We start from the raw sequence: 17,078 nt of genomic DNA, 5'->3' as shown, positions 1-17,078 counted from the left end.
CAATTTCTTTGTTAAGCTCCGGTACTGTATAAATTCGTAATAGGGACTGGATTGAGTTGAATATGGACGGAATTAATCTGGACCGTTCATTTTTTAAACTGTACCTCAGATATCTAAGAGAACACGGACTCGCATAATGCAAACGTTAGATTTCTAATAGTTGGATCATAATTGTTTATATTTTTCTAGACAATTAGTTTTATGTTTTCATAAAATCAATAATAAATACAAGGCACTGACAAAACTTCGACAGAGCAGCGATTGTCATCAAAGGAACAGACCTCTGGTATAGATTCTGTTTATAATTTATTTATTTTCGTTTTCCCTTTCTCCTGTTTTATTTTTCTTAACTTTCTTTCTCTCTTTTAGCTTACCAGTAAATCATTTTCATTTTCTTCTTTTAACTATCTTATTTTTCCTTTATTTTTGTACATTTCAAAAAAAAAAAAAGGCACTATTTATGTCCGCTAGGAATGGAACTTCAAGTCTTGATCTCCAATTTTTTTTTTTTTTTTTAAAATAACAAATACAATATCTGATGCAGATGTAACAGCCAGTAGCAGTAAGCAATGACAATAATAAAAAAAATAAAAAAAATGCGCCTTAAGACATAATTCTGTTACGCAAAAAACTTGAAAATCTACACACAAAAAGCTGCTAATTAGAACTTCTAAAGCAAAATAAAATAATAATTAAATATTTTATAAGGATAAAGTGCAAATTGGATTCTTAAGGCGTACCACACATAATTGTTGAAGTTTGCTTGATTTTGATGGAGGCTTGACTGGTCTCTATTTAATCTCTTTCTAGATTTAATCTCTTTCTAGAGTCGCGTTTATGCTAACCGTGTGCCATGGGTTTCAAAGTCAAGGTATGTCTTTTCTATTCTTTATATTACGGAAATAAAAAAATAATAATTTCACGTATACCTCTCGAAAACCTTAAAATTATGTATTTCAGCATCTAAAATACAGAATATCATATTTATCATTCCAAATTAAAAAAAAACTCATAAATTTACTTAATTTATTGACTTTTCTATTAAAATTGATTTAAAATTTATAAACTACCCATATCTATTAAAATATAAAAATATGTAGTCTGTGTAAAAAAAATGTTATGTCTTCTAAATGATATATTTTGGAAGATAAATAATTAGTTTCTCTACTTGTGACGTATATATAGTGATATTTATACAGTGAACTTGTAATGTTTACAAAAAAATAACTATTAACTTCTACAATTGACAAACAACAAGACTAATATTTTTTTAAACAAGTTATATATATTTTTTTAATAAAGGATAAGTGAATATTTTATAAATTTAAAATGAATTTTAATAAAAAAAAATCAATAAAATTGATAAATTTGCGAGTTTTTGAATTTTACTTGTAGCGGTGACGTGGTGGCTGATTAATCCTTATCCTCTGCATGAACATACCGTTTGAGTTAATTTTGTCGGTCGTGTGATTAGAATTCAGATCAATCTGATCCACGCCTATAACGCAAGGGCACTTTAATTTTAGTACGGATTTAAATCAACGGTCCATATCTTAACTCAAATTTGAGTTAACTCAGAGGATACGAATTCGTGTCTGGACTATCTGATATCAGAGATTGATTGATTGATGTGATCTACACCGTCGTTGATCAGGGAGAAGGAATGGATTACTCCTTTTAGTTTGAAACGGAGGAGATTACAACCATTAGGCGCCTCAGCAATGGAAGTATCCTCCGGGCTCTATCTTCCAACCCTTTTGGGTAATTTTTGAACAAAACTCCCTTCTCCTTTTATGCTTATAATATAAAGTGCTGTTTCACGCCCAATTTATTGTTTGAACTTCGTAATTCAATAGTTATTTATTTTGTTTGTACAACGGTTAGTTTAAGGGAAGCGAGTTCATGACCCTCAGCTGTTCGTTGAAATGCCCAGCTGAACTATTGGCTCATTTTATTTTGCTTCTTTCTGAGAAATCTTGGCATGCTCTTGTATTATTGAACTATTTTAAAATTTCCTTATGTTTTGTAGGCCGCCTGGTGCCTTATGTTCAAAAGCGTTGGAATTTGTCAAGGAAATATCACTCATTTAACGGGGCCATAAAATTTTCATCTTATAGTAAAAGAGGTTATGCATTCATGAGATCAAATTTCATTGCTCGTTGCTCGTTAAATGATTTGAATTCGGATTCACCAAACAAACTGATACACAATGCAAGCGTCATTTATTGTGTTTCTGCTGCCATGGGTCATAACAAGGTAAATTTTACTAAAGGCTCATAACCAGACCTTAAATATTTAAAATGTTCTGGCATGCTGATTGTGTGGAAGGTGGGTCTTTGATTTGTAGGAGTCACATCCAGAATGCAATAAAAGAGTGCCGGCGATAGTCGATGCTTTGGAGAGGTTAGAGCTTTCAGCAAAGGTGGTGCTAAGTAAACCCTTCAACAAAATATTTTAGTTTGAATATGTATCATACTATATATCTCATTGTTCCTCTCTTTTGTAGTACCGTAGTTCACAAGTGTATGAAATTCAAAATTTCCAGCCAGCCTCTTTAGACGCTATTGCTAGGGTTCATTCAAGATCTTATGTAACTGGTCTCGAGAAGGTACTTTTTTTACAATTCTTTGCTAATGTGCTCTTAGAAATTACCCTTTTATTTTTTTAACCTTACTTCATCAGTTGCATTGTGACAGTCTCACAGAAAGGCTTCTATAAATAGCAGTTTAAATATATTCTTCTATCTTACAAATACAAATTTTAGTACATTACTCCTTGTTATGCAAATGTGGAAAGTGACTAAGTGAGTATACAAAATATCATATCGAGATTCCTATTTTTCTGGATTTAATTCTTTACTTCTTCCCTCAAAATAAGAATGTGCTTTATATTTTGAAGGTTATGTCTCGTGCTTCTGATGAAGGTTTAATATTCATTGAAGGATCTGGCCCCACTTATGCAACTGGGACTGTAAGTTTTTTTTTTTCTATCTTCTGTTTTCTTATTGTAGACAAAGTCTGAACCTGTAAGCTTTTTTTGTTTTTCAGACTTTTCAAGAATCTCTTCTTGCTGCTGGAGCTGGTATATCTTTGGTTGATGCGGTGGTAAGTTTCATGTTTATATACTTAGAGAATATGAAAATTGATGAGATTGCCTGATTTATTTGGATTTATTGCAGCCTTTAAGAATTAGCTCCATCTCATTTTATTTTTATAGAATTTTCATACCATTTGAGTCCTTTTAGGACAGTTTGAACCTAAAGGGCAAAATGTCAGTTTAGCTGGTTAAGGGTCCCCGTCAGTTGCCCTTTCCAATCAATGTCCTTGATCCTGAAAGGCCATCATAATTAAAATAAAAAGAAAAGCTTGCATTATTAGAAAGCCACGTAAGACTTGTAGTCTCTCAAGTTTGCCACTCTGGTAATTATCTAATGCCATGAGCATCTTTTTTTTTTGATATTAAAAAGGCAGAAGCCCGGTTTCATTGAACTGAAACAGTATTTTAAGTTACATTTAGGAAGTGTTTGAAGAGTGCAACAAAATCTCTCTCAATAACATCAAAAACCACCACTATGCTATGCCTTTCATCTAACATCAGGATATCACTACACTGGCAATATCTATCAAACCACAATGCCTAGTCCAGCCTACCATACTATATATCAGCCACTAGGATTGTGCTTGTGCAGCACCACCTGTGCATTATCTGGATGGTAGAATTGTAGAGGTATAGCCGGAATAATCGTCTCATCTGGAATCCAGTCTGCTGCTGCTTCTCTTGTGCTCTTCTTAGCTCGCTTGCTACCTGTCCAATAAACGACCAAAGAGATAAGTAGAAGTATAATATTGTGTGTAGATTTAACAGGTATATTCCGAAAACAAATATCATTCCAATGCTTTCATATAGTCCAGCAAATGGCACTAAATACTAATAAGAATGCAGTTCTTTGTTTAGATGTAAGAGATAAAGCAAATCGGATAATATCTTGAACACAATTCCAATTGTAAAATACATCTTGGCTCTTGCCCATCCAAAACCATATTTGTCCAATTGTCCTAGTAAACGAACATTGTATAAAAATATGATCTACACTTTCATCATCTGTACAGAAAGGGCATTTACTATTTCCTATCCAACCTTTTCTAGCCAGTATATCTTTCTTAGGTATCTTGTGTTTTGAAGTGAGCCACATGAAAATTCAAATTTTTGGTGGAATTGATAATTCCCAGCAAAGTAAAGGTTAGATACATAATAGTACTCTAAAATTCAGCATATGATATATAGATTGCAATGAAAAATTTCCAGTAGTAGTCCATCACCATGCTATCCTATATGATCATGGTAAAGGAAATATGGCTAATAAAATGTAATATGTGAGTCCAATCCCTCAACCATGTGTCTGTAAGGGTTCTCCTAAATTTGATCACTTGCCCCTGTGTGTCTATCACTGTTGCAAGGAGAACTTCTGTATTAGTACATATATTGTATATGCCATGAGCATCTAGGTTCTAAATGATCATTTTTTGAGTTTTTTGTTACCTGACTGAGTTACTGTTATCAAATCTGGGAACCTAAGAAAAAAGAGGAATTCTCTACCAATTAATTGATTTTAAATATCAAAATGTAATTGCAAACAATTTTCCACCTATCCCATAATTGGCATCATCATGATCTGGGGGAGTGTTTTATGCTTCCAATAGGCATCTAGCTTATGTGTTTTTTCATAATTTTAGTTATTAGTAAAACCCCTGCCCTCCCCTCTACGTGCATGCACAATTGCAAGTTAAATATGTGGCTTCATCCCTAACTAGGAAATTTGTTTATTTCTTTTCTTTTTCATATGAGAGGAAGGTTAGTGTCTAATAGGAATTTATCAAACAGATTTACTCAAACTAATACTTTACTGATGCTAATTCAAGGGTGATGCTTTATTTATTTATTTATTTTTATATGCATCTTCTCAAGTGGGTCTCCTTTGCTGATGCTTAGCTACAAACGGGTATTGTGGTTTTTCTAATCTTTCTAGGTTGAAGCATCACGCGTAAACTGGGACCCACCTGTGGGTTTTGCCTTAATAAGGCCACCTGGCCACCATGCAGTTCCAGAAGGCCCAATGGGCTTCTGTGTATTTGGTAACATTGCGGTTGCAGCCCGGTATGCACAAAATAAATATGGGTTGAAACGAGTGTTGATTATTGATTTCGATGTGCACCACGGCAATGGCACGCATGATGCATTCTATGATGACCCTGACATTTTCTTCCTCTCTACACATCAGGTCAATTACTCGAATGAGACTCATTTTGTTATCTTTAAAAAAATTCATGCCCCTTCAAAACCTTAAAATTTTGTTAGCTGCTGAATTAAGGGGACAATTGCTATTTGTTTTTTCTTTGAAAGGATTCCCATTATACCTTTGTTTGTTGCTCAAACATTTTATAGGAGTGATGAAAGAGGGCTTTAGGCATTTTTAGGAAGAGCGAGTTGTGGGGTGGTGGGGGGCAGCGTTGTGTTTGGCATTCTCTTGCTCAAATGAGAAAAATCATGCAAAAAAAACTTGTTGTGCACTTTTTTTATGTAGGCTGGAAGCTATCCTGGTACGGGTAAGATAGAGCAGGTCGGTGCAGGAAGTGGTGAAGGTACAACCCTTAATCTACCTCTACCAGGTGGGGCCGGTGATTACACCATGCGATCGGTTTTTGATGAGGTCATTGCTCCTTCAGCACAGCGGTTCAAGCCTGACATCATTCTTGTTTCTGCTGGGTAAGAATTTAAATAATATGTTCACTTTAGCTGCCAAAGCCACTGTACTTGTTTGCAACTAGTGCTATCTTACGAAGCATCTTAATCCTTACCTCCTGCTTGTTAGCACCACTGTTTGGATACCATTTGGTAGATCAAATGTCCAACTTCATTGGTAGTTCAACATTTAATTTTCGCCGGTGCTTAATATCTCAGTTGATGGTAAATTGGATGAAATTTAGGATGGATTGAGTATAAATTCAGATTAGTTGCATTTAATGATTCATTAACTGGGTAAAATAAGTGTTAGTTGCTCCATTGAACCTTAAGCGAGTCTCTTTTTGGCATAGTTGCATTTTGAGATGACAGTAATTAATTTAAACAAATTCGCAAATGTGGGGAAACCATTATGTTATGTACCCATATAGTTCTGGATGTGATCCAGTCTCAATTAACGACCCGTAGATATCTGATTATATTATATTTCATTTTACATTGGCCTTAGGTATGATGCTCATGCACTTGATCCCTTGGCGGGTTTGCAATTCACGACTGGTACATACTACATGCTTGCATCAAATATAAAACAGTTAGCTAAAGAACTATGTAGTGGCCGGTGCATTTTCTTCTTGGAAGGAGGGTACAATCTCCAATCTCTCTCCAGTTCTGTGGCTGACACATTTCGTGCATTGCTAGGGGAACCCAGTTTGGCTCCTCAATTTGACAATCCTGCAATGTTGTACGAGGAACCATTAAACAAAGTGAAGCAAACAGTTGAGAGAGCTAAAGGTATACATTCTCTATGAAGGAAGACACTTCTGTAAATAAGATTCCGTAAAATTTCCGTGCAAGGGGATTAAGATATGAAATTGTGCAACAGTATAAGTTTGTATATATATATTTTGACCTGAAAGAGTTGCATTAGTGTATTGTTTTTTTATGAATGTTATACTTATCCTTTAAGTACTCACCTCCAATTATTTTTTAACTAATTTGACAAACTTTCTAGAAAGATGAATAGGTAAGTGTCAATTATGGAATAACCAACTATGTAATGATCACGTATGTCTTTTATTATACTGACTGTTAATTTTATGGATCCTGTAGTTCTACGTACAAATTGTTGATTTTAGGAATGTTTAAAAAAGTGCATAAAGTAAGGTCAATTGAGGCAAAATTGTACAATTTAGGATTGATTCAGGAATGTTTACAGAACTTGAGGATAAATGATGGAATCTGAATAAGAAAAATAATGTAATTTTTAATATGCAAGTTGTCTACCATCTACCAGACTTGGCTGCACTGATACGGGATAATAACCACATTCATGTATAATGCCCAGATAAAATATGGTATCATGTATACTTTCCGTTTCTCTTTATTTAATATAACCAAATTTTCCTTAATATCATTAGCATTACAATTCTTACGCCAACAATACATACGCAGCCGACACCCTTCCCCAAGAAAAAAAATAAAATAAACAAAGCTGAACCCCTATCTTCACTTTTTCCCGTCAGCTCCCAGCCTCCCAGGTACCATTCACTTTCTTTAAAACTAATTAAATGATTATTCTTAACTTAGTGAATTAATCCCCCAAATGAATAAATGCTTAAGGACACGTTTATTCATCTTGTTTGTAGTACTTATTTACTTTTTATTCATCTTATTTTATTGGTTTTTTCTTTACACAAAAAAAATATAATAATAATAATAATAATAAAAAGAAATCCAACGCATAACCGATGCATGACATCTATACGGCTTGGTTTGATTCTTGTTTCTTCTTTTATCTTTTTACTTATCTTCTTATCGTTTATTTTTAATTCAACCTATAATCGGTGCAAGACACCTACACGGATCATGTTACGATGATAACCCCAAAATAAACCTTAGATGTTCCCATGATTGAAGTGACAATAATTTTGAATCTTATACAATGATTCGATTAATATTTTATTTTATTTTTTTATGATTCTCGTAATTCTATTTTTTCTTCTGTTAATTAAAAATGATTAGTTTTATATTTACACCTAGATGAGATTATAAATCCCTTTTCTTTTTTTTGAAGGTCAGGAACAGTGTTCCCGACTATTCATTGATATAAGAAAATTATTTACAAAAGTTCAGAAGTTCAAAATATCAAAAAAGAAATAATATATTTACATTGTGTTGAATTACACCCCCAAATCTCAGTGTCCCCCCGTCATGTATTTTCATAAGTTTGTATGCCATTTTGTAATCTCTATCACCGTTATACCGATTAAGTCCGGTATGGACTTGCTTTTCCCCGTGAACAACCTCCTGTTGCGTTCTCGCCATAAGGCCCAGCATCCTGACACCCAAACGGTGTCCCAGATCACAAATATAAATCCCTTTTCTTAATTCCGTTACCATGTTACTACTAAATTTTGACTTTCTGTGATACGTCAATAAATAATGGAAGTTAGAAATGCCTTTATTACATTGAAAGGTAAATATAAATAAATAATGAGAAATTATATGCATCACAAATAATACATTCCTTGTTTGTTGATTTATTTTCAAAATAGAATTCAAATTCCTTATTTGTTAACTTAGTTCCTTTACAAATAATACTTTCCTTGTTAAATAATTTATTTTCAAATAAGAATTCCGATTCCTTATCTGTTAAATTATTTTCTTTACTTAGACACTTACCTTATATTAATAGATATTTATTTTATTCTTTCTCAATCGAATTGAAGCCTTATAAAATTATTGGAACTTTAATCATTCGGTTAAATATTATAGCTTCCATTTACTATCTCAATTTAATTTAATCTAACTCCTTTATTTAACAATTCGTTTAAAAGATTTAGGTCTCATATATATGTATATTGAATAAACATTATTTAACTATTTAAATATTATTTATTAACTCCAATTGTTTCTGATCTCAACCGAAATTAATATGTGTCATTTATCCAACAATTCATTTAATTAATAAAATAAGTCTCCTCCTAAATTGAATAAGCCTTTTTCTTTTTCTATTTTATATGATACGCTGCCTACATGTATCGGTTAGAAGATTTAGTGACTTGTTAATACTTCAATTTGATTGTTCCACCTTTTGAATTCTAATGGTTTCTTTCTTGCATCTCTATCGCTGTTAGGGATTTTCATGAGTATTTATTTTAGTTAGAATATCTATTTACCTTTTCAACTTTAATTCATGATCTTCTTCTTGACAACTTAATCACGTAACCTAGACTCTAAGAATTTTAAATACCTTAATTGGAAAATCACAAAACTCTAGAATGATTAATGTGAAGTATTAACTTAGGAGTAATGTATACATGTCATTTAGCTTCAAACTCTGGAATTATAGATCTTGAGACGTCTAACGACTTCCCTACGATCACAGGTGCGTGTTTCCTAGATTTTATAAAACTATTTTACTTGCCTATTGTCATTTAATTGTATATCATTATGGCATTAGTTGGATTTATGCATGTTGTTTTCGAACCATTCGTATGACTTGAGTAGAAATAAATAAATTGCATGAAATGATATGATATGATTCATATATTGACCAATGGACTTGCATAAATATAATGTGTTGAGCATGGCATGAATTGTGTGATTAAATAATGTGTTTTGAAATGAACGAATAAGGAAACTTAACAGGAGCCGATATGTTTGCATATTGGGATGTATACATTTGGTCTAGTGTTCGACTGGACCCCTTGATAATGTGACTGTAGGTGAAAGCGGTCCTTTCACGGGTCTAACCTTAGCGTTCGGTGGGAGTTCCGCAGTTAGGGTGACAACCTCTCACTGTTGGTTGGACTTCCCGGTGAGTTGGCAGCCTCCCGCTGTTGGTTGGACTTCCCAGCGGATTGGTGGCCTTTCCAATGTTGGTTGAACTTTTCATTGGTTTGGCGAGTAAATGGTTTAATTGTGAAAAGTGAAAAGAATATGAAAGTAGATGTAATAATAGTAGATGCATTGCATTAGGTTACACATGTGCATTTTATTTCTCTTTATATTTGTGAGAAAAAAAGTAAATGTTTTATAAACTCTGGGCTGGAACTAAATCCCGCACTGAGAGAAAGTTCGATCTCTCACCCGTTCCACTTGTATGTGGGTTCCAGGTAACAAAGATGAAGGATTCGAGCAAAGACAAGAGTGAGACTAAGCAGGAAGATATATTATTGATAGATTGTCACATGTTGTTTAGTTTTTTTTGTTTCCATAATTCTATATGGATACATTGAGCAGACATGACAGTGTCTGTGTTACTAGCCATGTCTGCCATGATCGTTTGTGAAAACTCTTTTGCTTATGGAATAAAATGTGGCTTTATTATGTTGTTATTGATAATGTATGTGATGTGAATACATTTTATGTAGAAATACATGGCGGGTTGTCTCGGGTGTGATACTAAATATTATAAAGTGCAAAATGGCCAATACCAAACAGTGAAATAATTTGTTTTTTGAGCGTATTCACAGTCACAGATATCAACATTATAGCAAAGTAGTACTTGAAAGTTAATAAAACCATGATTATTTGATCCTGTTTCGCCTCCTAAACTTGTTAATGTCACATGTTGGTTTGGCATGACATGTTAATAGGACTCCGCATCATGAGATATGGATTTCTGCAAATAATAATGACTCGATTAGAATTTATTCAACCATATTTAGCTGGTAGAATAAATTTGTTCCACACAGTGTGATATTAATCATATCAAAAGGCAATTAGCTAATCCTGGAATGCTTTCCACTGTCATAGTTATTATTCCACTGTCATAGAAATAACTGCAAGAGAATAACTGTAAATGACAATAGGACCAGCAAAATCCAACAAAAATGAACAGAAAAACTGTCATGCATTTTGATAGTATTACAAGTTTACAACAAAAACTGAAAGTAAAAGGATCAACTTGTTTTGATTTGCTTGGTCTGATTGTCCAAAAAAAAAAGGATATTCAAATTTGTACTGCAATATGCCATTACAATGCATTATTGATGCATCATTAGAGAAGTTAGCCGATATCACTAATTCGTATCCATTGCATCAATTTAGGAAAATATCAGGTACTTCTCTCATAAAAATTACAGGAAAGATTCGAGCTGTGCAATGTAAGCACTGAAGGTTCTGTCTCCAGGGGCAGAAATGTCAATACTGTAAAAAATTACTGCAAATACAGGCCTATTGGAAAGTACCAGTACTATTTGGAACTATTACCAGCCAGTGGCATATTCATGCTCAAATGAGAAAAATCATGCAAAAACTTGTTGTGCACTTTTTATTTGGAACTAATTTTTATATAGGCCGGAAGTACCAGGATAAGATAGAGCAAGTCGGTGCAGGAAGAGGAAGTGGTGAAGGTACAACCCTGAATCTACCTCTACTGGGGCCGGTGATTACACCATACAATCATTTTTTGATGAGGTCACGCTCCTTCAGCACAGTGATTCACTTTAGTTGCCAAGCCACTGTATATGTTTGCAACTAGTAAAATATTACAGAGCATCTTAATCCATACCTCCTGCTTGTCATGAGCAGCACTGTTTTGATACTATTTGGTAGATCAAATGTCAATTTCATTGGTAGTTCAACATTTAATTTTCGCCAGTGGTTAATACCCCAGTTTATGGTAAATTGGATGCTTTTAGGATGGATTGAGTATAAATTCAGATTAGTTGCATTTAATGATTTATTAGCTGGGAAAATGAGCGTTAGTTGCTCCATACTTCTTAAACGCGACTCTATTTGGCTTAGTCGCATTTTGAGATAACAGTAATTAATTTACCATAATGTTATGTACCCATATAGTTCTGGAAGGGATCCAGCCTCAATTAATGATATGTACATATCTAATTAGATTATATTTCATTTTACATTTGCCTTAGGTACAATGCTCATGCACTTGATTCCTTGGTGGGTTTGCAATTCACGACTGGTACATGCTACATGCTTGCATCACATATAAAACTAGCTAAAGAACTATGCAGTGGCTGGTGCATTTTTCTCTTATAATCTCCAATCTCTCTCTTGTTCTGTGGCTGACACATTTGGTGCATTGCTAGGGGAACCCAGTTTGGCTCCTCAATTTGACAATCCTGCAATGTTGTGTACGAGGAGTACCATTAAACAAAGTGAAGCTAACAGTTGAGAGAGCTAAAATAAAGTATACATTCTCTATGAAGCAAGACATTTCTGTACATAGATTCTGTAAAATTTCAGTGTAAGGGGATTAAGATATGAAACTGTGCAAGTATTAGTTTGTATATATCTCCTCAAAAAAAAAAAGTTTATATATATATATATATTTTTTGACCTTGAAAATCTGAGTGGGAGATTCTACACGTCTCTTAGGGATGCTTCAATTATTAATTTATTACTAATTTAGCTCGGTGAAGTAGTCATGCTAACTGATTTCATGAGAAGCATTTTTTAACATCTCAATTTCTTTGCCAAAGCGTTCAAGAAATATAAAAAAGTGAGATCTTAATTTTAGAGAAATGATACCTTAGTCATTTTAATTTTTAATAAAGAATCAAAGATAGATTAAATTAAAGAAAGGGGATACAAATAATGCTTAATTATAATGAAAAACTAAGATATTTTCAAGTTTTGATAAAACAAATTTAAAATATTGTAAGTTTTTATGGATAAACAAGAAAATAATCATTAGTTTTGATAGATATATAGAATATTTGATTTATTAAAGAGTATTTTAATAACGGACACACCGATTTGACCAAAAGATAGGAGGGCTTGAAGCTTTTTGTTTGTTTGGGGGACTTTCAAGTTTCAACCTCTCCAAAGGCGAATTCATATTTGAGTTTAGATACGTACCGTCCGATCATAATTCGGACCAATCCGAACCGTGGCAGAATTCACGGGATCATTTTATATTCGTGCAGATTCCGATGATGGTCCGAATCTAAACTCAAAATTTGGGCAATTTTAGGGGATCCGAATTCCCAAGGGTTGCCCCTCCAGTGATTTTTGTTGCCGAGGTAACTTCGAGCTTCCATTGTCTCTCCCTCTCTGATTCCAGTAACACTTCCTTGAATACCGAACCATCTCTAGTTCTCTACTTATTCCCTTGAGAATTACCTCGCCTTTCTCCAGGGTGCTCTTTTACTGCCAGGTACTACCCCTCCTTAGCCTACACTTAGATCGGAGCTATTGTATAGCTCTTAAGATCCATTGGCCCATATTGGATTGTTAGTAATTATCATTGTCAAGTGATTTCTCCTCTTTCCTAACTGCTTTTAGTTAAATTATCTAGTATGTCATCTAAAGAATTAGAAGAGAGCTTGTCGGAGCTCCAAGTTGGTAAAAGACAGGTAACTCATGGAGAAAACGGAGAGAATAAGTCAGTCCAGAATGATATGTCAGAAGGGGAGGTACAGGTCTCATGCTTCACAGAGGATTTGCATGATGTCACTCTCCATTTTCAAATTGTGAAGTTTTCAAAACAGGTAAATGAAGGTGCAAAAAAGAATTGCCAAGTTCCTTTTTGTTCTTTTTAACCTGGGAAAATTGATGAGAAAAAAAATACAGAACAGTATATTGATACCTTATTGCTGTATACTGGTACCTTCATGAGAACAAAAATACAGAACAGTATATGGGTACCTTATTGTTGTATACCAGTATGGGTCTGTACTAGGATCACACTTCTTGATACCAATCAGGTGACATCATTGTTTGGCTTTTGGTTCAGACTAGGAAAAGATGGCAAAGAAATAACATCAATTACTTTGAATCATACAGCTAGATGCTAGGCCATTTCAGTTTGGCAGAGGTACCTACTAGCATTATGATAATGTGCTAATGATCAGTACATGCTCCTACAAAGATGGAATATAAGATATATGCACATATGGTTTCCAGCTTCCTGATTTCAGCATAATTGCATGGAGTTGCAATTTGCAAATTAGAACAGTTCCTGAGGTATTATTTTGTGATGCAGATCTATGCATGGATAGGATGTAACTCTGCGAAACTGGGCCATTTATATGCTGCTGCTACAACTAGGCCTGTAAGCAGAAGTTCTTGGTCCTTTTATTCCTGTCCATTGTAATTTCGAATTTCATAGTTCTGATTTCACAATTGAGGTTTGCTTGAAGTTCAACTGTGTGGTTTTAGGTTTAATAGAGTCTTTTTTCTTTTGTGAAATAGGTACAATAGAGTCCTAACTGACAAAAAAATTGCAATTGGTTAATAAGTTCAAAGAGTTGAATTGATTGAGATTATAATTGTTTCTTAATTAGTTGGGTTCATTGAAGGGTATATTCTAAAGCTGGTCCCCAATTTAAAATACTTCTTATGTTGTGACTTTGTACCATGTACCCTAGTACCCTGACAAAACTACAATCTCTAGTTTGCATTAATTGGTAGAAATTTCATTTTGTTGTTATGTTTATTTATTATTACTAAATTTCTACTTTAAATGAAATTATTGCAGAATAATATTGTCAGTGTAACATCAATATTGGGTGGCACTTCTGACAACACGGGCTCGAGCATTGCTCGACGCCTAGGTGCAGATTCATTTTGATATTTTTATTAGCTTTGTCATATTCATTTTGGTTTTCTATTAATATCTATGCTTACTTTGTCTTTCAGTTTTGAAAACTGGCCTTAACATTGTTGTCGCATGCAATATCCCAAAAGATAGCCCGATGCTTGAGGTAATTCCTTTTTCTGAAAGGTCCCAATTCAGGCAGTTTGGTTCTGTCATGTAATTGATAGTAATAGAACTGCCATTTTTTTTCTTTTGAGTTCTCTTTGGCTTTTGTTTATTTTTTATTGGAGGTTTCTCTGATAGTTTTGGACTTAATTCGATGATTGACTATTTTCTGTTAAATCATTTCCTAACATCTTTACCTTTTTGGAAGCCGAGTCCTAGGTTTGGCCTCTCAAGTCTCAACTATTAATTTTGGTCCAGTCAGGTTTCTTAACTTTTATTGGTACAGTCAGCTCCTAGAACTTTTGGATCAAATACACTTGGATCCTTCCATCCGTCAACACCTTATTTTACTGATGGATTACCTAGCAGGATACCTTTAAGCCATGAAAAATTTGTACGATGGATAAAAAATAATGTAGTTGCCACATACTTCCCATTTAAAATGGATGCTGGTCAAAGATGGTTTTGAGATTTTAAATTTTGAATAGAGTAGTTGCATAGATGTGTACCAAGTGCTATTGGTGCCCAAATGGGAAGGATTTTAGTCTAACATAACATTCTACTTTATCTTTTACGTGTGTCCAGGCAACTGCAGAAAGGAAGCTAACAGAGAGATTGGCAAGTCTAGGTTATTTCCGACCTCGAGAAATATAGAAATTAGTTTCAGCATCAAATTTTAAAACAATTTGTGTTTCCTTGGTTGTTTTACATGTATTTGGATATAATTGATTATTGGAAAACACTAAAGGGCGAAATACTGGTATTGGTCTGAAGTCTAAATCTTCGTACCAGTAGTTTTTTTGCTTAGTAACATATATGATGCGATAATTGTGATATGTACGTGCAGTATCATCCCACTTTTTGTCAAGTATGAACATGTGGTACTCGATCACTGCATTTGTTGACTGAAGCAGGTAAATTAGTTCCTCAATTTTTTACTTGTATATACTCATCATTCTTATAAGATGTGTTTAGGTCTTTAGGATCGTCAAAAAAATAGTACTACAATAGTGAGATTCAATTTATCGTGTGATAATAGTGTAAAAAGGTGCTAATATTAATAGCAAGAAAAAAATGTTGATTTTATAATATTAAAAATATGACAAATATTATTTGAATAATACTCTTTAGAACAGTAATAATTTGAAGACTATAATTTACACTCTGATCGGAGAGGAGGAAGAGAGCATCAAATGAGAAATTGAATCATAATTTCAGGTCTCATGTGTAATCGAAAGCGGAGAAGGGAGAATCTAATAGGAATCTAATGGTCAACTCCAGTTCGGACTCTACTGAAGAAGGGATTAATTAGTTAGAGATGACAGTTTGTTCAGATGTTTGTTATATCAATTCTTTTGGATTTGTAACCAAAGTTAGCGCATGTAAACCAGGTTGGAATAGGAGTAAATATGATTGTAATACTCTATATAATAAAGAGATCAACTTGTAAAGATACAATCAGAAAAATATAAAGAAAGTTTCTTCCATTTACTGTTTAGTTCATAGAGAGAGAATTCAATTCACGCTACTTTTCCATTCTCAAATGCCAGCCAAAGCAAAGGTATTTAACTAGAATTGACTGTTTGTTGGTGAGAAAACTCAAATATCCTTTCTGTTTTTCTCTCTCTTTTCATCAACTACAACGATCGTTCTTCCCCTCACCGTCAGCTCTAACGTGGCATATAATTGCTTTATCCAACATTTTGTCGTTGTTCATTGTCTTTTTTTTTTTTTTCTTCAAATTTAATATTTTCTTTCTTCTTCTGCTGTGGAACTCCAACGATGATGATTTATGGGAATTCAATAAATATGATGGATAATTTTTCTCCTCGTGAATATGACTTTTTTTTGTCATTATATTGCTTCCGATCCAACAATGTCAATCAAAATTACTATTATTGATATCTTTTTTGAGTGAGTCTATGTACTATGCATATTACGATTTGTTACCGTGCTACGGTTCTATATTCGAGTTTTCAAATCCTAACGGTCGATCTGAACCGTTCATCTTGTTCTCCATATTAATATGTGTTTGGAAACCAAATTTTACATTTTTTGAAATTTTTTTACTATTTTTTTAAATTTATTGAAAATCACTGTTTTTGGATGGTCCAGAATTTTCAGATCAAGTGATTTTCTAAATATCTAAAAAAATAGTAAATTTTTTTCAAAAAATGTAAAATTTGGTCTCCAAACACATATTAATATGGAGAACAAGATGAACGGTTCGGATCGACCGTTAGGATTTGAAAACCCGAATATAGAGCCATAACACGGTAACAACCCGTGATATGCATAGTACCATAGACTCACTCATCTTTTTTTTAGCTAAATGCTGGATGGGTCCTGAAAATTTTGAGGTCCAAAGTGAGAGAAAAAAGTAGACCCTTTATATATACAAAACTTTTATTAATATGTCAATAGAAAAATTTGGAATCTTTATATATACAAAGTTTGAAATCTAATATTTTATTCATTTTTAATATATAAAGATTTTTGTTTTAATATATACAAACTAATATTTTTTTTTTGGAACCTTGGATTTTGGAGCCGGAGCCATTGCCCTGTGTGCTCTGGTGCATGGCCGGGCCTGACGAAATGAACTTATTTTTCATGTCCATTGTTTTCTATCATAGCCATACAATACTAGTCCAATTCT

General features: G+C 33.5%; 2 protein-coding genes across 4 annotated transcripts; both read left to right on the top strand.

The window, feature by feature from the left end:
- Positions 1-853: 853 nt before the first annotated feature.
- Positions 854-6,663, top strand: HDA14 (histone deacetylase 14). The gene is made up of 10 exons (XM_078300600.1): positions 854-871; positions 1,655-1,761; positions 2,030-2,256; positions 2,348-2,422; positions 2,507-2,608; positions 2,899-2,970; positions 3,048-3,104; positions 5,027-5,278; positions 5,582-5,763; positions 6,248-6,663. Exons 2-10 carry the CDS (start codon positions 1,722-1,724, stop codon positions 6,546-6,548), a joined length of 1,308 nt encoding a protein of 435 aa, XP_078156726.1. The 5' UTR covers positions 854-871; positions 1,655-1,721; the 3' UTR covers positions 6,549-6,663.
- A 6,049-nt stretch (positions 6,664-12,712) lies between these two features.
- LOC144552558 (proteasome assembly chaperone) lies at positions 12,713-15,192 on the top strand. Of its 3 annotated transcripts, XM_078300532.1 has the most exons (7): positions 12,713-12,871; positions 13,013-13,070; positions 13,101-13,205; positions 13,700-13,768; positions 14,195-14,270; positions 14,356-14,420; positions 15,005-15,192. In XM_078300532.1, exons 2-7 carry the CDS (start codon positions 13,014-13,016, stop codon positions 15,071-15,073), a joined length of 441 nt encoding a protein of 146 aa, XP_078156658.1. In that variant the 5' UTR covers positions 12,713-12,871; position 13,013; the 3' UTR covers positions 15,074-15,192. The 3 variants fall into 3 exon arrangements, with proteins under 3 accessions (XP_078156658.1, XP_078156651.1, XP_078156667.1); XM_078300525.1 differs by having other exon boundaries at positions 12,714-12,871; positions 13,013-13,205; XM_078300541.1 differs by lacking the exon at positions 12,713-12,871 and adding an exon at positions 13,501-13,531 and having other exon boundaries at positions 13,066-13,205.
- Positions 15,193-17,078: the final 1,886 nt, after the last annotated feature.

Source organism: Carex rostrata, chromosome 1, assembly GCF_964058835.1.
Source record: "Carex rostrata chromosome 1, lpCarRost1.2, whole genome shotgun sequence".
NCBI lineage: Eukaryota > Viridiplantae > Streptophyta > Magnoliopsida > Poales > Cyperaceae > Carex > Carex rostrata.
The sequence above is the reverse complement of the archived record's forward strand: the minus strand, read 5'-3'. Positions and strand labels throughout refer to the sequence as shown.

Bases quoted from the DNA above. Each gene is read 5' to 3' on its own strand.
- HDA14 (XM_078300600.1), top strand. From the start codon at position 1,722: ATGGAAGTATCCTCCGGGCTCTATCTTCCAACCCTTTTGG. The intron at 2,257-2,347 runs GTAAATTTTACT...TTTGATTTGTAG, and splicing joins CTGCCATGGGTCATAACAAG to GAGTCACATCCAGAATGCAA. The intron at 2,609-2,898 runs GTACTTTTTTTA...TATATTTTGAAG, and splicing joins ATGTAACTGGTCTCGAGAAG to GTTATGTCTCGTGCTTCTGA.
- LOC144552558 (XM_078300525.1), top strand. From the start codon at position 13,014: ATGTCATCTAAAGAATTAGAAGAGAGCTTGTCGGAGCTCCAAGTTGGT. The intron at 13,769-14,194 runs GTAAGCAGAAGT...AAATTATTGCAG, and splicing joins CTGCTGCTACAACTAGGCCT to AATAATATTGTCAGTGTAAC. The intron at 14,421-15,004 runs GTAATTCCTTTT...ACGTGTGTCCAG, and splicing joins AAGATAGCCCGATGCTTGAG to GCAACTGCAGAAAGGAAGCT.